The sequence below is a fragment of the Xiphophorus couchianus genome, chromosome 14, assembly GCF_001444195.1.
Source record: "Xiphophorus couchianus chromosome 14, X_couchianus-1.0, whole genome shotgun sequence".
Taxonomy (NCBI): Eukaryota; Metazoa; Chordata; class Actinopteri; order Cyprinodontiformes; family Poeciliidae; genus Xiphophorus; species Xiphophorus couchianus.
In genome coordinates, this window is record NC_040241.1 from 16,556,942 (window position 1) to 16,578,229 (window position 21,288).

A 21,288-nucleotide genomic window follows, 5' to 3' on the forward strand; every position below is an offset into this window, starting at 1 on the left:
CAGATCCGATGAAACGATGACAAAGTCGATCATCGAACTGCGGCCTAGGGTGTCCTGGTGCCAAGTGCACATATGGACACCCTTATGCTTGAACATGGTGTTCGTTATGGACAATCCATGGCGAGCACAGAAGTCCAGCAACAGAACACCGCTCGAGTTCAGGTCGAGCGGGCCGTTCCTCCCAACCACGCCCCTCCAGGTCTCACTGTCGCTGCCCACGTGAGCGTTGAAGTCCCCCAGCAGAACAAGGGAGTCCCCAGGAGGAGCACTCTCCAGTACCCCCTCTAAGGACTCCAAAAAGGGTGGGTAATCTGAACTGTCGTTCGGCCCGTAAGCACAAACGACAGTCAGAACCCGTCCCCCCACCCGTAGGCGGAGGGATGCTACCCTCTCGTTCACCGGGGTAAACCCCAACGTACAGGCGCCGAGATGGGGAGCAACAAGTATGCCCACTCCTGCCCGACGCCTCTCACCTTGGGCAACTCCGTCACATGCATCCGAGTAAAAGTGTGAATGGAAGGCAGATCACTGTTATAAAATAGAAGAGTAGCTATATTGGTCACTGACTTTTTTTCTTCTTTTAATGTCAGAAGTATTTATTGGAAAGCTTTGAGGTGTCTGTCTATAATTCTCACTTAAATGGGTGAAAAAAGAAAATGAGATGGAAAATTTGTGTTTTTTGGAATAATTCTGTTGCCCAGTAATTGTGCAGATATATGTGACTCTCAAGAGCCAAAACCTTACTTTTACTTTGTTAAACATTAAATGTCAAACATGTTCGACATTTATTAACATTTTGGGTGTTGATGATTAACAAAAATAATCCACAAAAATACAACTTGTAGACACAATGATAACATCATCATCATCAAAAAATCATTTAACTTCTTAAAGAAATGAATAAACATTTGGAATATCACAAAATCATAAATAAAATAAATTATAATGAAAGAAAATCATTAAATATATGTAAAGTTTTAATATTGAAATGATGCGTAATTAAATGCCACAATTTATATACAAGGAGACAAACTTCATTAAAATCCATTCAGAAGTCAAGATAACTACTACTGACTTTTCTAACACTTGTAAAAGACATTTAAATTTGACAGAAGAGGCTTATTTTTATACAGCAGCATAACAATCTGCTGTGCAAAGATCTGAAAATAAAATTACCTTTATTTATTTTTTTATCTTTACCTTTACTTGATTTACATAAATACCACAGCTATAGTGAGTTCTTCTAAAATAATGTGACATAATGTAACAGTGGCGGTTTCATCGTGGGATCTAACCTTTGTAATTGTGACTTCTTAATACTTTTTAAGGACTGTATAGTCATGGTAAAAAAATAAGGTTTGCCCTCTAATAAATATAGGGTTTGAATAAATACATCAATGGTCCATTACTAGGTTCTGAAATCCTTTAAATCTAACCTAAAGTGTACAAAAAAATCTAAATTCAAACAAATCCAAAATACCCTGGATGCATACAAAAAATGTAAAAACTGAAGTCAGTGGGGTGTGATTTCCTTTTTCAGAAACTGGCCAATTCCCATAGCATAGAAACTAAAACAGAAAACTTTGGTTTTATTGGATGTTCACATAAAGAAGAGAAGCGTAATTCGGAAAAATATTTTTATCGCGTTAATAATGTTGACATGTACGTTCACTGTTTGTCAGCTCTCCGAAAGCTCTGCAAAAAAAAAAAAAAAAGCAAAAATTTAAAAATTATAATTTTATTAGTTGTTCTTATCAAATCAAATATACAGGCCTGTAAATAAAACAGATAAATCAAACTTTTCACCTGCTGCTCTTTTAGTGGCTTTGTATAAAACCCAGAGTCAGACGGTTGGTTTTCTCTGCGACTCTCATTCACCTGATAGCCTGAAAGGTGGGAACATTACTTTGTAACGTGCAGAGGACTGGTAATCCTGGGAAATGAAAAACTCCCTATTATTGCTGCTGAAACTGTTTACATTTAAAGTCAGCACTGAGGATTTGATTAAACAAATCCCCGGCCTTCTCAGAGGATTAAATCCGCCCAGCACTAAAACTGGGACTGCAGGAACTACAAAGGCATGCAAACACAGGCCTCCACTGTTCTCCGAGATAAGGCTTTTAAAGGACTCACTTGGTGTAAGGTGAACATTGTTGATTTTATCTGCAAGGGAAAGAGGAAAGGCATTCACTACTTGCAGTTTGGAACGTTAAAGCACGAAGTCTCTCTGTGCTGACACCAAACTTTAAGGAGGGCAGAATATTTACCGTACACACAGTCGTCTCTGTTGTTGATGACGCCGGCTCTCAGGTGACTCAGCTTCTTCTGCGGTGATAAAAAAACAGCATCTTCTCTCGTAATTTTCCTTTTGACACCCTGAAGTGTCTGCAGTGTTTACAGGCTTTTATACGGTGTAGCTGCAGTGTTCTCAAAATGACACTTAATCAACTTTTATGAGTTTTTATTCTGTGTTTAGAGCAGAGCTCAGCATCTTTCAGCTCTGTACTCTTCATAAATTAAATGATAACAGAGCAGTTATTCTTTTTAAATATAGGTTTAATATAAACATTTTTTTAGTAATTTTTCCCTTCAATTTACCATCAGAATTACACAAAACATATGTGATACATTTTACATATTTTCATTATGATGATGATTATTATTATTTTCATTATGATTATTATTATTATTATGTTGGGAACTACTTTATGCGCCTCTTTACGTAATTTCCCATAAATATCAACAATATGTAGAACAAAAAGTAGCAAAAGTTTCGTTTTTCTTTATTTGACAAAACTATACATTTAAAGGAAGTTGTTCTTTAAAAATACAACTAATTTCCTCTAGTAAACATTTTCTAAAAAATGTCCAAAACATTTAGCGCCACACTACAACATATGCCAATATGACAAAAGGCTTGTAGAAACTGTCTTGGTTAAATTATTTGCTTCTGTTTATTCTGCTAATAGTTTCTTGTTCTGCATTACATCTGTTGCATTTTGTTGCATGTGTTCGCATTAATATTCTGCACATTGAGCTCAACTGTTTACAAAACAACAGAGTAAGAATAAATAAGTGTAGTAGTTACCTTATATTTCACCTAAATGACCTTTGGTCAAAGCGAAAATGATGTAAAACCGTTTAAATGTTACAAGAGGTCTAACCGAATACACGTAAAGCTTTCTGCTCCATTTTCCAACAATGCCAGTAGTTCTACTGAAAGAGCTAGACGAGGTTATAGATACATTTCTTTTTATCCAGCCAGAGTGCTCTGAAGTCCTACCTCCTGCCTGTTAACCACGCTCTTTTGGACCTGCTGCTGCTGGTCGCTGATGTGATTGAGAGCCTTGTCCATAGAGAGCGAATCGGTCTTTTTCCTCTGCTGGAGCTCCGCCAGCTGCTCAAGCTGCATCTTATTGGGTACGAAGGTATCGTAGGTGCCAGAGGCGCTGCCTTCTTGTCTTTGAGCTGCAGTGCACAAACGGGCATCTTTTTCTGACCAGAACATTTCTAATAAAGTAAAAGAGGGTTCTATAAATCAAAGTAAAGTCTCTATTTCAAATTAGTTTTCTCGTATGAGTCCACCAAGTTTACAAAAGCAAATTCTGCTATTCTGCGTTTTAGACGCAACTCTGTTGATTAAAGGGCTTTTTAAATGCATTTTTCTAACTTACTGACACCTTTAAGCACCAGTTTCTAAAGTGACTCGTTAAGTGACAGTTCTCCTTAAAATTTGAATTAAACAAAATACAATAAATGTTTCTGAACAACCGAGATAGAAGTGTGCTTGAATGTACGTCTGAGACAGAGTAATTAATACATTTGAGTAAGATCAGTGGTTCTGATCCACTAGATATGGATGGAAAGCTGGATGAATGTTATACGTATGGATGGCTAAGGGTTTATTGGATGGAAATGTAGTTTGATGAATGGATGGAAAGATGGATAAATCTTGGATGGGTGGTGCAGTTTAAAAAAAAAAAAAAAAAAATTCAAATAAAAACACAAAAAGCACTCTATTTCTTTCCATGTTAATTTCAGAGCCCTGCTGGGCAACCCATCACTCACCCTGCTTAGATGTAAGTGAATACACATCAGTGTCCCCCCCGGGTATTTTCTTCTTTTTAAACACTGTAGAAAAACAACAAGAACCTGTTTAAAAAACCATCGCAGATCCTGCTTTTACTGTAATTAGGCTTTTCATCCACAAGATGGAGCCAGAAGCTACATTTTAAAATAAAGTCTAAGGACAGAAAAACCAATACATCAACTATGTCTGCTAACATATTTGCATTTGGTCTGTATAAGCAGGCACATACAGACTGATACACTCCTGGGTTGAATTATGCACCAATTAAATTATACTTTTGGTTAGCAGAATGAAAGACTACACTGTTCAGCTGTCAAATACAATGAATCTGCAGCTTTGTGACCAATGTTGGATAGTGGTTCCACATCCACACCCTGGAAGATGATCTGACATCATGGCAGCCTACAAAGAAGGGCTTCTTTTACAGCCAAAGGCATAGAAAAGAGGCATTTTTATTTTTAAAAAAAGGCTTAACTTAGATGTCTACTAGTCCATGTTAGACTTCAAATATCAAGGAAAGTCTACTTCACTTGTGCATCTAGCAACTGGTCTCCTCACCTAATCCGGGACCAGGCTTCGTCTCTCCTTTCCCATCTCTCGACTGAATCCTCTTGTGGTTTAAAGCTGCACTGTCTCAATAGATGGAAACCTCTCCTTTTCTCTTGTACACTCTAGGGACAGGCGAGGACGGTGGAAAACATGTGTAATGACTTATTCTGGCTGACTTGGCCTTGGCCTGTTCAAGATTGGTTGCAGATGGTGGTAGCCCCAGTCTTTCTCTCTCTCTCTCTCTTTCTCTCTGTATTACCGAGAGGATGGTTTGGAGACAGAAAATCCTTCCAAACACTCAATTTCTTGTTTTGCTTTGTAAGCTCCATTGGGAACAGAAGTGGCTCAGCAAATGCATGCAAGCTCAATACAAAGAAAATAAGCCGCATGAATGAGAGAGTTTGTCCACTGAGCAATTACGATCCTTACTTATGGGTTCTGCATGCAGGCGAAGGTGAAGAACAGGTGTAATGTTGTTTTGTGGGAGTAAAAATTTATTTTTGAGGATGTGTTTGGATCTGCAAAACAAGTTGGAGCTGATTTAATGATTTATAAGCCTTAATAATACCAGTCACTTCTCAATCTTTCAACTTCATAAAATATTCACGCAGCTGAAATTGAACAGTTAGGGAACATGCAGGCTCTTGACGCAGGCAAACGTGTCTTTGTGTAGCCTCATTCTTGTTTGTTTTGCAACAGGGAGCGACCATGCTCATGTGGTTTATGGAATCAAAACAAACCACGTCGTACAAAAGGCTCTTCACCGTGTTCGGCAGCACTCCAATGACTATGGTGGTGCAGATTCTAGGCACTTCCTCCCCTCCTGCATCAAACACTCCTTCACAAAAGTATCTCTAAATGCATTTATAAGCAGATAAATCAGGCAACAAAAGGTGTTACCTTGTGCAATGTATGGGGTTCTGCCCTCTTTCAGCTGCATGCACTCAGGCCTGGGTGTGGGTGCTGGCGGACGGTTGGTAAGGTCTAAGGTCTTTTCAGATTTGAAGTTGGAATTCGATTCGTCGTTCACCTCGAGTGGCGTGTAGACATCCTCGTCCTCCCCCTCACATTTTCTCTGTTTGCCTACAACCATGATGAAGAGAGCACACAATATTTTTGCTGCATGTATTTTGCTTGTGCTACTGTTAATTCACACCTGAGCAATTGGTGTGAAATCTCTGTGCATGGCCAATGAGGAAAGATCTCTAAGGTCATAGAGATGAACCTTTGCTGCCCATCAGTCTTAAGCTGTGTTTACATTGCAGCCTGAAGTGACCCAATTCCGTTTTTCTTTGACATAATGCGACCTGTATCTGATCTCTTCATGACAGTCTGAACAACACAGGTTGGATTCCTTTCGAATGCGACCCAGGCCGCTTGGATATCCGATATGTATCGGATAGAAATGCGACCTATTGTCCAGGTCGCATTCATCCGACCTGAACGTCACTGATACTTGACAAACGTCGCTATTCTGCATCCTGATTATGCGCAAGCTGAAAGAAAAACAACAACCATGGCGGACCATAATGAGGATTAAGTTGTTAACATACTGGCCCAAGTCGGACAACAACTTCAAATGTGTAAGCTAGGCTCCACCGTTAACATCCACGTTTACTTCCACAAACCCTGAGTACTTCTTCTTTTTATGGTGGCTGACAAAACACTGAGAACACTGACGTTATTGTTTCCTCTACTGCCATTGTGGGACACTTTCAGGTCGTTTGCAGCTCACTCTAGAGAATACATACAGGTCGCATATATTTGGAATTGTGAACAACCACTGCAAAAAATCTGATTTGACAAAAGATCGGATTTAGGTAACTTCAGGCTGCAGTGTGAATCCAGCCTTAGATAGATTAGAAATTATGTCTCAAATCAGAAATTATTATTTACAAGGCAGAGGACAGTCTTCCTAGGAGTGGAAAATTGCCAAACAGATCAGTCTGCAAATCTATGTCGGATTATTTAAGCCTCTGTTTGCATGTTAGCATGAAAACCACTGAACAAGTCTGCCTGGTTTTGGAAAGCCATAAGGGGACGGATGACCTCTGTCCATATGAAAATAATACAGCAGCAACAATTAATCTGAATGAACTGGACCAGTGTCTTTTTCACAGCTAAGACAGAAGTAGAGATTTTTGGAGAAATAATCATTTAAAAAGCCTGAAACGCTTTTACTTTGCCTGTACAACATGGAGGTGTGGTGGAAATGGTTTGGTCCTGATTTGCACTCACAAATCACAAATGGGTGCTTCGCAGTAAAATGAGTCAACTGTTGATTCATTTTTAATCTCAGTATTCTTTAGTCAGCCTAAGGCCATCTGTATAAGCTGAAAATCAACCCAAACTGGGTCATCAACTAGACAAACAAGAACAAATTAAGAAAATGTCTCAGACTAATACTATGACTGGTAAAATCCTAAACAAAACAGTTAGAGTTGACTCCCGTCTATTTGTGGTTTAGTATTCATAGGTTCACCTATTCACAGATTTTACTGTGTAACACAACTCCAAATTATTCTAGACTATTTTTGTAGAGCACATGTACATTTCTTTTAAAGAAAATACAGTTTGGGTTGTTAAAATACTTAGCTGCAACGCTACTTGATACATTATTGGCAGCCAAACTAGGAATAGCATTTATTTTCTTTGCCAATGATTATCTGTTCCCCAAGTAGCAATTTCCCCTTAGAGATCAATAAAGTACTATTCTTCTCTAAAAGCAGAGATAAGGGAGACTACAGATGTTAGCATCTGTGATGTTGCTAAGATGATTTCCACTGTGCCCATTATTGCATATTAAGGTATATTTGTTGTTTGAACTATTAAAATAGGCAGATATGAGCGACTTTAGAGGGAATCTCAAGTATTCACAGATCCAGCTATTTGTGGGCGACTGTGGTACCGAACCCCTGTGATCAACAGGAGTTATGACTGCTGGGAGTATCAGCTGCTAAATCATGGCTGTGCTTGGTTTTTCAAAGTCAGCTTTTCCATTTTGGCTTCGTTCATTTTTAATAAATAACTGTCACATCTCTTGTGTGGTTTCATACTCTTGAGATTAGTTTAAAAAAAAAAAAGTTAAAACCTGGTGCAGACCACTTACAGTCCTCACTTACTTGCATTGCACATCATTTCATACACACTGTTGTCGTCGCCTGAGCCAAGCACCTTCTGCAACAAAAAAAGCAGGAAATAAACTTTATGTCTCTCATAAGTCGCAAAAGAAACAGTTCAAGCGGGGCAGTTTGTGTTCATTTTAATTCACACAAAGCTGCTGTTCATCTCTTGTCTTTGCCATAAGGCTTTTTCAATGTGTTCACAAATATTACACTGTGGGCTCATAATTTTCAGAAGAAATGTCCATTTGCCGCAGCATCTCCCGAAGCCATAAAAGTAGAGAGGGCTGTCCATAAAGCCGGCTGTGCATCCGCATGGTGATGAAATATTCAGTGTTGTCATAACCGTTGTGACATTAATAATTAAGGGTTCTCACTTCCTTGCAGGACTTGTAATTTCAGGGCTGTAACTTGATGTTCAGGAGGTGTACTGCAACGCTGCTCCTGGCTCAGAGAAAGCATGTTTTTTTGGGGGGGGTTCTGTCTCACTTTGACAACAGAGCTGCTCCAGAGTCGGCCTATTTGCTAATTGCATGCTGAGAGACTGACAAGGCTATGATCAGGGTAATTATGAAATCAGACAATCTTCCCCTTTTAGTTCAAACATATCATTTAGGAAACAACTTGAGGACTGTGGGCTGATTCAGACTGCATCCAGAATTAGAACCAGATTATTATGGGCAATAATTTGCTGCTTTTCTTTCAGCTTCTGTGGACATGAAGCTGTGAAGAGTTGCATCACTGACAGCAAAACACACCCTGAGCACTTCCTTTATAATCATTTTTTAAAGTTCAGCAAAAAAAAAAAAAAAAGTCTATTTCAGTAGTCAAGGTCCTTCTCTAATTTATACATTCCCTGTTCAATAACAAATGGCTGTAGAGATCTGCAAAATTTATGAGACATAGCTCACTTGGATCAAAATATCACCATCCAGCACGCTGAGATCTGTCTGCAGTTTCCAAGCAACACAGCCAATCATGACTCAATTACGACGCCGCGCTGTTCCTAGAACTGCAAATGAGCTATTGGCTACCATGAATGCATTAATTGACAGTTGAGATTCTTTGCAGACCCAACAGGTTGAAGGAGCAGGAGGGGGGGGATAGAGTGGCTTATTTACCAACTGCTCCAATGCAGAATTTTAATGGCCCGCCTCAGAACAGCGTGGCATTTTCAAAAGAACAAGAGAGGTATTTATTTACTAACCACAAATGCTAAATCATTTTACAGATGTCTGAGATCTATGGAGCCTTGGGCATTCCATTCAAATCTAGTTTCACTGCTGCAATGCGAGCAGACAAAGCTGAGGCATGGATTTTTGTTACAATGGACAGGAAATCTTGAGAACATTTTGGAGCAAAAAGGGAAAGATGGAAAACCTGGTCAGTTTAAAAGCGAGCTGGTTTTCACTATTAGCGGCAACCTGCTGTTGTTTGTGTGGATTTTTTAAAATATACTCTAGTGTCGGTCTGAATACACAACTCTGGAAAACATAAGGGCCCACTGCACTGAACCCCACTGAAAACCTCGTAGTTATTCCAGCAAATATTGATTTCTGAACTCTTCCTGCGTTAAAACATTAGTGTTGTTGTGTCTAAATGAATATGAATTTGTTTTCTTTGCTTTATTTGAGGTTTGAAAGAACTGCATCTTTTTTGTTATTTTGACCATTTCTCATTTTCAGCAAATAAATACTACATTTTGCTTGGAATTTCAGAGACATGTCAGTAGTTCATGGAATAAAAACACAATGTTCATTTTACTCAAACATAAACCTATAAAGAGTATAATTACAGAAACTCATCATTTTAAGTAGTTTCTTAATTTTTTCTGCAGGTAGATAAAATTGTGATTATCCACAGAAAATAACTGTTAAACAGAGTAAGCTTGCATAATCCCATTTAGATTTTTTTCTAAATATTTTCTATAGAGTTCTCCAAGCTTTCTGGTGGCATTTTCAAAGTTTTCTTTTGGACTTTGGCTGCTTTTGTTTCTGTCTAGTTGTTTAATTTATCCCCAATTTGTCTCAGAACTCAGTAAGTCAGATCCATTAATGACATTAGACTTTAGATGAACTTGCTTTACAAACAAGTTGGAAAACCATAAGGATTTCATTATTTCCAAAGAAACAACTTCTAACAATACAGACCACTTTTGGCAATTCAGTCCCATATTTATGTGTTTAACTGCCAGAGCTAGGACATAAATCCAGGAGAACGATCTCCTTAAAACGAGAAACTTTCCTGTTATGACAAGATAATAAAAAAAACTTGCTATGATGAGAAACGTTCTTAATTTGACCATCATTATTAGAAGATGCAATACTAGTCATGACAAGATTTATATCTCAATGAAGCCAAAATATATTCTTGTTTAAATAAGAAATGTCATGTCCAAAGGAAACCGAATGAGAAGACAAAGGTCCTTTTTAAGAAGTTGTAATATGTCAGTAGAAAGTTTTTTTATTTGTTTAAAATATGACACAAACTCATTTTCATTCTAATGACGGTTAGATTAATTATACTGTGAGAAGAAGTTTTATTTATATAGCATTTTTTCAGCAACAAGGCAGTTCAAAGTGCTAGCATAAATACAAGTTTCTGCTAGCAAAGCAAACTAACGTAAAAAAATAAGCTAATGTAGTGCAGAAAAGGAGGCTTAATTTGGTGCAGAAAATACATTGATTATTTGCTCATTTTAATATATGGCAGCCATATTGAATAAGGAATTTAGGGTAAATTTGAAGACCTCTGACATCAATAGTATTTCAATTTCACTTTTTGATTTTATTCTGAATAAATCCCTTAGCGTTAGATTTCACATTGGACTCAAATTGTAAAACTTTGCCACTAAGTACATTAGCAAACCAGCGTTAACTGAGTTGCCATGACGATCAAATGCATACAGATTAGATTCAATGGCATGCATGGCACAAGCTTTCAAGTCAGAAGCTAATTTAATCAGTCTAATTCATCTTTCTTTAATGCTCCAAAGATAAATGAACCATCCAGTCTCTTACGGTCTAATCTGGGTGAAGGAAACAGTTTCCTCAAACAGCCATTCAAATAATAAACAAATCTTTGGCGTTTGCCTGGCTGAACAGTGCTGCAAATGACACTGCAAACGCATTATGCATAGCAAAGTCAGTGGACTCGACAAATCCCAGAGGAAGGAGCAGTACTATGGCACCTCATTCGGCTTCCCCTGATTTGGATAGGATTATTCATTGCACAAAGGCTGCGTACTGCACATAAACAGCTGCTTGTTCTCTCTGAGAAACATACAGTTGGAAACTAATTTGTATTTATTGAAAGAGCACAGTAAAAACTCCAACCGTGATTAAGCGACACTCATAAATTTAGGACATAATGTGCATTTATGCCTGTAATTCGCCAAGCATGATCTCGCAATACAAGGACACAAAACATTATGAGTAACAGTGCATTCTCTGTATTTATATTTGAGTTCTGTTCTCCCTGAATAATTCAACTCCCTCTGCCGCCCCCCCGCCGGAGCGGTTCACAGCTAATTAACTAAGAAGTGTGAAGCCATAGTCAGCTAGTGGACGTGACGCTGGGCCCGTGAGTGATTCAGCCTGTGAACGAGGCAGGGGACTGATCCATCTTGGATTTATTGACAGAGCAATGCTCCGCTAGCGCACAAATCACTGACGCATCAAGGGCTGATTAATTGGAGGTTGGGGGAGACGTAGCAGATTGGTTAATGAAAGTGCAGAAAGCTCAGCTAGCAGCCAGGACCCTGAGAATGTTTTGCCAGGATACATACGAGCGTGGACTTGGTGCACAATTTGGGCCGTTGAGATGAATTTTAATCACCCTAATAGAAGATGCACGCTTGTGCATGTTGACTCTGTTATGCTACAGCTATAGGCTTGTTCGGGTCCCTGTGGAGAGACCTGTGTTTGACTCCAATGCTCCCCTGGCAGCTCATCCTAGGCTTACAGCAAGCTCTCTGCAGCAGTAGTCTGATCAAATCACGTTCAGTCTGCAGTCACTCTCAATTAGCTGTGCTGCTGAGACGATAAGTACATCTCAACAGCTGTTAGGGTACAGTTCTCCATATGTTGACTTAGGCATGAGAGAAAGTCAAAAGTTGTTGCTGGTAAGGATGAAGAAAATGTGTGGTAAGAACAGAGCTTTTGATGTTTAATGAGACAATGTGGCATGCTGTTATTGTTGCAGGCTGAGAATGGATTTTGACAGCTGCATTTAAAGGACTGTTCAAGTGTTGGACACTCAGCCCAGCTAGCTCCCCTTGGAAGTACCGTCCTCACCTCAAGGTGTGAAGATAATCAATGGAGAGCAAGGCAGCACCTGATACTCCTCATTATTGATATATTGATCTTTAGCTGTGAAAGTTTCTGTTGTTTGATTCCGCTCCTATCATAAAATCTATCCACCAGCTAACCCTTCTAGACCAAACGGATCGGTGACCATCCAGCCAAATTTGCAGTACCGTAATTCCGCCACATTTTGAGCCATATAAAAAATTCCGACAGTTTATAAAAGGGGAGACATTGCACCTTCCAGCCAATCTCGGTATTACAGTAATATCACCCCCCGTTCCCTCCAGCAGGAAGTGAAATTAATCTGAGGGGCGCTCTCTTAATAGATGGTAAATTGTGAAAATAACTTGCTAGATATTGAAAGTTCCAAATGATATGGATAAATAGGCAAATATATATTTACTCACAGGACATTTAAAGAACTGCGTACAATTAAAATAAGCAAACATATCCAGGCGGAGATTTGAAACTTGGGTATTAAAGGGTTAAAGCTGAGTTATGTAACTTTAATAAGAAATATTTTTTAGACATCTGTTGAAACTTCTACTGTGATGACAGCATGAGGCAGACAATCTATCTCCTCTGCATTCCCCCAGTGTTAATTAGAAACAACCAATCAGAGCCAGGAGGAGGGCCTTAGTGCTGTCAATCAACAAAATATGGCGCTGCCCACCCCTTCTTGTTCTCTGCTATGCTACAGCTAGCAGAGCTGGTTATGAATGACATTAACAATGGCTTAACGGCTTTTCTGTAATGGTAAGTTGTTTCTCTGAGTACATGAGGTTGATTGACAGCACTAAGACCCTCCTTCTGGCTCTGATTGGTTGTGTTTGAGCGGGAGCGGAGAATTTCTTCAGATGACAATACCTCAGGGAGAAGGTGGAGGAGATGGCTCTTTTCACAGATTATCTGTCTAGTACCACACTGTCACAACAAGTCAATTCCAGATTTAACAACAAGAGACAGGAACCGAGTTTGGAAGGAGTTACCAGCTTTTCCTTTAGAATGACGTGAAGCTCTTTATGGCCGTGACTTTTGGCGATCTCTGCAGGAGTCTGTCCGTGTTGATTAGCCATGCGCAGAGCTCGTTCAGCGCCCGGACACTGCAGGAGCAGACCCGAGACGCTCCTGAATCCATACCGAGCGGCGAAGTGGAGGAGTGAGGGCATGTCCCCATGGTGGACCTCTGCTGTGAGCATTTAAACAGATGTGAAAACCCTTTCAAATCAGCAAAGGAAAGCCTCAAAATGAGCATCTGCTCCTCATCCTATTCTACTTTTAGCTTGTTTTTTAGCAGTAATGTCTATTTGGAGGGAACATGAGGGTGATGTAAAGCAATGTGGTCAATCTGAGACATCCAGGAGAGTCAAAGAAAGATGGCTTGGAGGCACTTTATTGACCTGATTGTCATGGCAACATCTCCCTCTGCCCTTTTTAACAGAGTAAAAGATCAATCCCACAAGCTGATGAAGCCATCAGTCTACCACATAATGAGCTGAGAAATAATGGAAAGCCTATTTTTTCTCCCTTATGCTGGATAATGTTGATCATGCTAGAAGAATGTGTTCCCACTGTGCTACATGTTTATTTTGTCCATTTAAATTGGCTTGTGGTGTTTTGTCATTTAGTTGTATTATTTCCTAAATAACACCTTATTTTTTCACATTAAGGTATAAATCCTTTACATGTTTTGGAAGATTTATACTCCAAAACCTAAAACGAAGAAGCCAAACAATCCAGACAATGCCAAAGGTTCTCAAATAGATCTCAATGTGGACTCTCAATGATAAAGGCTTGAGTTCTTATCAGTCTTATCAAACTTCTTTTAGGTTTTCTTCCAAAGAGCCAGATTTTCTTATAACACCGGTCAATAACCAAAAAAATTGTCTGGGGTTTTTCCACTGTTTTAGGGTCATTTTGATTTACTGAATCCTAAAATCACATTGGTTTTGCTCACCAGGCCAACTTTCTGGACTATGGGTGAAACATCAGCATCAAAATGCATCACTTGTTTTCACATATGGATCGGTTTCTTGAGAATCTGGGATCAATGAGTGATGATAAGGAGAGATTCCCTCAGGACAGAAAAGAGATGGAGAACTTTGCACAGTGAAGACGAAATGTTCAATTTTCATGTCCTTACCGTTGTCGGTGGTTATTATTCAATTTACAGAAATCCAAGTTTGTAACATTTAAATAATATACTCTGTTAGAAAACTTTTTATTTTTCACCTAACACTTTTTTTGGATGAGAAATATTAACGGAAATGAACTGATAATGTCACTAAAATGTAATCAATTTAGTCAGAAAATTGGATTTTTCTAAATCTAATTAGAATAAAAACCTACCCTGATTGAGAAAAATGGCTGTCATTTTTTGATTCAGTGATGCAAAATAGTCCCAATTAAAAAAACAAACAAAAAAGACATAACTTCCAAAAATGTTCTTTTTGTAACCTGGTGTAATCTTTTAGCCTGTATTGCTAACTCTGCCCATGCAGAAGTGGGAGACAGAACTGTAGTAAATGTTTTCCACCCAATGCATGAAGCTGCAGGTGAGCTGGAGAGCTCCTTCGATGACATCCCAAGTGCACAAAGTTGCATTTAAAGAAGGTGCTTCCTTGGAGTAGTTAGACTTTATAAGCATCACTGCGTCCAACAAACTCAGTGTTTACATGTTTTCTTCCATCTGCACTGTTATTTGCATAGTTTTATTTATTTGAAATAACATTTCTGATGGTATTTGCACATCTCAGTTGCTTGCAGGGATAAAACACTGGGCAGTTATTTTCCATAACTGCCCAGTGTCTTATGTAGTAATCTTGTCTTTACTGTACAGCAGTATTTCAAAAATCTGAATGCTCTTAAAAGGCCAGTTGTGCCAGAATCTATTGATAAAACCATTGAACTGTTAAAATATCAATAAATAGCTGTTTGTTTCAGCATTCAATAAGTGTTTGTTAAAATGAAATAATATTTAACATGTTTTCACACTGATCAGTCCATCCAGGATTTTGCGATTGCTTTTGTGGATTTTTTTGCAATCAAAATCATAGAATTTGTGTTGCTAATTTAGAAATATTTGTAAGGAATTTGTATGACAGTTGTGCTAATGTATGTTGTTAAACGTGACTTCTTTTTTTTTAAATCACAAAATTATAATTTCACATCAAGTAAGGCTCAGGCAGCAGTCACTTAAACACAATGTTTTTGGGCAATTTTGAGAAAGAATTGCAGTAAAATCAGAAACAAATGTGGGGATTTGTTGATTTTGTGTGAATTTTGCGGATTTGTGAAAAACAGGAAGGACTTATTGATGTAATTTGGAGTCTAGAGGGCCACATAGAAAGCTACGGCGGCCAGATTTGGCCCCCAGACCTTGAGTTTGACACATGTGCTGTTCAGTATACGACTCTTAATTTTGTTTTGGCATCTTTGTGTGAACAGCCTCAATTGCCTGTTACTTGGAGGCTGTTATGCCTGAATGTCCTCGCTATGGGGTTAATGCTAACAGTAGCTTGTATTGGAAATAGAAGATGGTATTGCTACTGTACTTATTTGATACTACTATTTCCAAAAGTAGTGCTTACCAAAACAGTTTAACCCAAAAGAATTGGTCAAAAATTAAATATAAGCAACATCCAAAGAAATAACTGTGTAGGGATTTAGCATTTTAGCACACTTCCTGATGTGGGAAAATTATGTTCCATGTTTCCTGATTCACTCTTTCTCGGTTTGAGCCAGATAAATCCTGACATTGTCATGTAATCTAACTGTGATGGTTGTCTAAAGATATAAAAACTGCTTTCTGCTTTGGTAGCTTCTTAGCAGCTATAACAAAAATAATTACCTCCACCAGAAGGCTATATTTTCTAGTTAAATCCATTTGGTGATTCGTTTTTGGTCACACAGTGTGTTTTAGAGATTCTTTTGATGTTCAAAGTCTGAATAAAATTTGAAGTCAGTCCTACTTGTCCAGGCTTTTTGCATTGCTAAGCAGTGTTGTACCTCTTTCTTGTGTGTTTTCTACTTGCAGTCCCTGAAAGCCTCCTGTGGGCATCAGCTCTAGCAGCATGGAAGACAACTTCTGATCCAACTTTTCCACAGAGCAAGCCTGAAGAGCCTGCAATGCAAACAAAGTTTAAAATGTTGTGTTGAGTTATGACTCAAAAAGCAACTTTTCTATTAAGGGCAGATGTGACTCCCAGAATAAATCTTGGATTAGATGCACCAACTCATAAAACAGTGGTAGTGGTATTGGAAATCCATTTAGAGAGCAAATAAAAATGCCAACTTTAATTTGACCATGCCAGCATCAAAGTCCTGCCTCACTTTTAGTTTTTAAATTCTTCCTCTTTTATTGCTTAAGTTTGCTGCTTCAGCAAAACTGACCTAATCAAATCAAGTGTTCAACACTGAAAGACAGATGTAATCTGCTCTCCCCTCAATCCAGGAGGAAACAGCACTTTGTCTAAACCTCAGACATATTTTCATTCAATTCTGTTTTCTTTTTTACTTTCATTTATTTTTTTATTTGCATATTTCCGCCGACTATAAATCAGCTGCAAGGGAGTTGTGAAATAGCTTCATGAGGATTATATTGTGTGTGTCCTACAAAAGTTGTTTAAGATATGAAAGTTGCATTGAATCAACCTCCTGCATGACCAAGCTAATAATTTACTTTGGATATATGAAAATTTTTCTATGACTTGTGTGTTTGTTTGTGATAAGTTTCAAATGTAAAAAATCAAACAAAATCTTTACTATTGGTTTGATGGTCCAACTGTGCATGTTTCACTTCCAGCTCTTAATTTTTAGTATGCAGTTTTAGATCATACTGTACTGGTCAGAATTGTATTAATAAACAACTTCAGCAATTATCTTTTGAGGAAACAAAACAACAAAAAATATATAAGTTTAAGTTTTGATATATACAGCTTTGGAAAAAAATCAAGAGACCACTTAAAATAATTAGTTTCTATGATTTTACTTTTTATATGTTTGAGTGAAATGAACATTGTTCTTTTATTCTATGAACTACTGAAAACATGTCTCCGAAATTCCAAGTGAAAATTTGGTATATATTTGTGGAAAGAGAAATGGTCAAAATAACTTAAAAGATGCAGTGCTTTCAGACCTCAAATAATGCAAAGAAAACTAGTATATGTTTATTTAGAAACAACAAATAAAGTTTTAACTCAGGAAGAGTTCAGAAATCAATATTTGGTGGAACAACCAGGAGGTTTTCAATGGGGTTCAGTGCAGTGGGCTCTTCATTTTCTCCAGAGCTGTATATGGACTTGATTGCCCAAAAACCACCCAAGAAGCCTGTTGTAGATTTTACTAAGTAAGTAAACTTTATTTATATAGCACTTCTTACAAGTCAGAAAGTGCTTTTGCAAATATAAGACGTAAATAAAGATCTGCTCTCAGTATTTCCACAACCAGCCTGGACAAAAGCCTCACTACTTCCCCTCAATCCAAGCATTGATAATTGGTCAGACTTAACTATATATCGTCTATGAAAAAGCAATATATGGCACAGACGGCATCATTGTAATTAAAATAATGCATTGAAATGAAGATTGTGCTTCCAAAATTCTCATCCTGGTTCACAACTAGTCTAAAATTTGTTCTTCTTTTAAAAAAAAAAAAGGCAGTTGAAGGTTTTACCTGACACATGAACTCTACAGGGTCTGTCACACTTGACAGAAGATGGGTGAGTTCTTCAATTCTTGTGTAGTACTGCAGTTTAGAGCTGGTGAGGGTTTTTCCACCACTGTAGATAGTCATGCTTACATTTCCAGCAGGAAAATCAGCTGCAGAAAACATGCAGGAGTAATAACCAGGCAAAAAGAAAAAAACAACTGAAAAGTATTTATTCAGTCATGCGTTAATCATGTGTTGTCTACCTGGTGTACTGACACACAGGATGCGCTCACTCCAGCAGACAGGCTTCACTCTCTCTATCTTCCTCTCTGCCTTGAACTCGACCTCGCAGTCGCAGGCTGCCAAGTCATTTGTCAGGAGTACGAAAACCTCAGATGAACTCTGCCAGACAGGACAGTACAGGGGATTGCTGTGTTAGTCGGTGTTATGGCTGCTTTCTGAATAAACGCATGTCTTTCCAGAGAAGTGTCTTCTCTCACCCCACAGGGAATCCTGGAGGGAGTGATAAGAACCCTGGATTTGACCCTGTCCGCTCCAGATGACTGCATCTCCTCGTCCCTGGATCCAGATGGTCTGTGTGTCCTGGGGTTCACATTTGCTGCCATTGCTGATCCACCTGTGAAGGATTGGTGCAGAATGTTACAGTTTAGCAAATTGTATTTAGATACCTGGAGCTAATTTGGAGCAACCCCATGCAAAAAGGGGTTATTCCCTCATAGATGTATAAGTTATTTTTATTAGCAGACATTTCATTCCAGTAATATCCATAAATCAGCAGTTACACATATTGTAACAAGTACCAAAATATATAGGAAGGGAGCAGTTCAGTGATCATTTTCACCCCATGTTTACTTGATAAAAGCTGTCAGAGTTGTAGTTTCTGTTTTATGTTGTGTCCAGATATTTCTGTGGGAAGATTAGTTGTTGATTTCTTTTGTTTCTTGAAAGACTGAAATGGACATTTGAAGATAGTCAAACTACTTCATGATTTCTTGACTTTTGAATAACCCTTTAAAGTTTAATGATTTTGTACTCAGAGGCCACATTGAAGAAAGAATCTACTTTTAACATTTTCAAATTGGAAAGTAGGAGATTTATAACAAGCCCTGATGTACAAATATAATATGGTACATGGCCTGTATTTAATTCTGAGGACACCAAAGTGCTTCACTCTACATTCAGTCATTCACACATTCAAACATTGATAGTAGCAAGCTACTACACTGTAGCCACATCTGCTCTGGGGCAGTCTGAAAGAGGCTAGCAAGCATGTAAAAAATAGTCAAATTAGCTTAAATTAGGTAATTATTTGCTTTACAGTGTTTTATATCTCAGTAAAGCAAGGACATATTAAATTCTATCCAGTATTTATCTACTAACATCTTCCTTTAGTGCTTGGATGCATAAAATAATGTACTACCTCTATATTAGCCAAACAGTAGTCACACTTGTCAAACGTTAGCGCTATGGTGTTAGCTTATAGCTGTTAGCATAACTGGACTTGACTGCAGCTTGTCAGACACTTTACACCAAGAAGAAGAAAAAAACCAAGATTGGTTGCAGAGATTTATAAGAAAAATGATTTTTAGTTCAGACTGGAGCATGTTAGCATTCTGCCATTAGCTTGGCTCACAAGACAAGGAAGTTAATTGCTTCAACAATCACTTATGCTTGTTTTTTTTTTTACTTAGTTTTTAAACATAAACTGAACAAATATCCTCTCCAGGTACATTAGATATAGTATTTAAAAAAACAACATCCATCTGTGTCAAAAGCAGAACTACTCCTGAGTTAATATATAACTGTTCGTGGGCACCCAGCCTGAAACACTTCACTGTATCACTGCATTGGAGTGAGGTAGAGTGCTATTGAATTTGCATATCTTGCAATGAGTAATCAGTGAAGGCCACATTTGCATCGAATGTTCCTCCTAGCACACCTGTTTAAACACAAGCCCACTCCTCTGTGTTTGGATTTTAGACAAATTGTACTTTGAGGATGGAGAGATTGATGGAGCAGATGAGAACAGATACTGTCTCTTCCCCTAAAAACGCTTCATTTTCAGGAAAAGACATGAATATTTTTCAAAGAGGACAGCAAGAACAAGTCATTTGTTTTCAGTGTTGCAAATATTTTATTGTGGCTTGAGTTGCCTGTGTTGCAAATGAAAAACTGATCATCAACAAGCACACATGTCCTCTCATTAATTTACATCTGATGTTATTTGGTTTATATCCAAATAAAACATTAAGTGGCACTCAGAGCATTTTAACACTTTTAGTTCACACCAGAAATGAAAAGCAATGCAATCTGAACCTGTGATCTAAAATTGAAATAAACGTGAAGGTAAAATTTGTTTTTGTTTTTTCTCATAAAATAGCATTTCTTAGCCTCAAAATTATATTTTTAAGACCCAAATAATATAGAATACAGTTATTAGATTCCTTAAATATATCTAAAAACTGAGAATATTTAAAAAACCTGTCTTTATTTTAAAGATATGTAATCATGCAAACTATACTTTTCTTTCTTCTGTTGTTAATGAAATCTTTCCTCTCTGTCAAAACACAGCTGAAGATTTTTAGTTTTACCTGCATTGTTCATTTTGTTTCTGAAACTTTTACAGCAAGGTAATAGATTGTGATGTGTTTTCTGGTTCTTTTATGTATTGTTGCTATTGTTTTTGCTTTGCACATGACTGATGAACTTCTAAATGCTATTTAAAAATCAACCTAAACTGATTTAACATGAGCATTGAGTAGAAGCAGAAAATGTCAGCTATTTTCTATTGTCAATTACTGGAGATACTAAATCTTCCTACTTACAATTAATCTAAAAAAACAAACCCTATGTTGAGTTAACCAAATTGGAGTAAGGGTGATTGATTTTTGGATCGTACCTTTTTGTATAATATCCATCACATTGCTCACATACTCTGGAGCGTCTTGCTTGCAGGAGATCTGCAGGCACTCGCCACCGTTGATGGGCACCCGGTCCAGCAGCGGGGTCAGACTGTCCACGCCACACAGCAGAACCACCACACAGGCTGCAGGACTCAGCACCCTGGACAGGAAGAAGCGCCTCATGTGGTGAAGACCTTCCAGCATCCCCTTGGAAAGGATCAGCAGCTTGCAGGCGTAGCGAGACAACCTGACAAAGTCGTCTTTTCTGGACGGCGTGTTGACATCGTAGCAGCAGATGCCATCCTCTGGGATTTGCCCGGTGAAGGCTGACTGAAGGTAGGTGGCCCACTGCTTCGCCTCCGTCTCATAGATGATGAGCAGTTTCTCTGTGGGAATGCCCGACAGTTTCCCTTTATAGTTGAGCAGCATAACCCCAATTATCCCTCACTAACCCGTCATTTACGATCAAGACATATCAAAACATTAATCTTCTTCATTACTTAAGATGTGCTATAATTGGATGATAAACTGTTAATATGAAAGGTCCCTTACCTGTGCGGCTCATTTCTACAGAACTGCTCCTGTTGGCAGGTCTCACTTCTCAGTAACATCAGAACAGAACAGCTATTGTTATGTCAGGAGCAGTT

At 38.2% G+C, this 21,288-nt stretch overlaps 1 protein-coding gene and 1 long non-coding RNA gene across 4 annotated transcripts in view; one reads left to right on the plus strand and one right to left on the minus strand.

Moving 5' to 3' along the window:
* LOC114157057 (uncharacterized) overlaps window positions 1-18,351 on the plus strand; it is a 34,711-nt gene extending 16,360 nt beyond the window's left edge. For both annotated transcript variants that reach the window (XR_003598081.1, XR_003598082.1), the window contains exon 3: window positions 18,225-18,351. This is a non-coding gene — a long non-coding RNA (uncharacterized LOC114157057). The remainder of the gene's footprint in view (window positions 1-18,224) is intronic.
* On the minus strand, window positions 960-21,288 carry LOC114157054 (B-cell scaffold protein with ankyrin repeats-like). Of its 2 annotated transcripts, none has more exons than XM_028037746.1 (15): window positions 21,194-21,288; window positions 20,638-21,027; window positions 18,218-18,354; window positions 17,981-18,119; window positions 17,742-17,887; window positions 16,077-16,191; window positions 13,058-13,254; window positions 7,762-7,816; window positions 5,540-5,722; window positions 4,069-4,131; window positions 3,284-3,468; window positions 2,268-2,325; window positions 2,134-2,163; window positions 1,807-1,886; window positions 960-1,695 (listed from the first exon to the last, which is right to left on the minus strand). In XM_028037746.1, the coding sequence occupies exons 1-15, from the start codon at window positions 21,204-21,206 to the stop codon at window positions 1,669-1,671; spliced, it is 1,818 nt and encodes a 605-aa protein (XP_027893547.1). In that variant the 5' UTR covers window positions 21,207-21,288; the 3' UTR covers window positions 960-1,668. The 2 variants fall into 2 exon arrangements, with proteins under 2 accessions (XP_027893547.1, XP_027893546.1); XM_028037745.1 differs by having other exon boundaries at window positions 13,058-13,257.

Bases quoted from the DNA above. Each gene is read 5' to 3' on its own strand.
- LOC114157054 (XM_028037745.1), bottom strand. The intron at 17,888-17,980 runs GTAGACAACACA...TGTTTTCTGCAG, and splicing joins CCTGTGTGTCAGTACACCAG to CTGATTTTCCTGCTGGAAAT. The intron at 4,132-5,539 runs GTAACACCTTTT...GTTTTTCTACAG, and splicing joins AACCCCATACATTGCACAAG to TGTTTAAAAAGAAGAAAATA.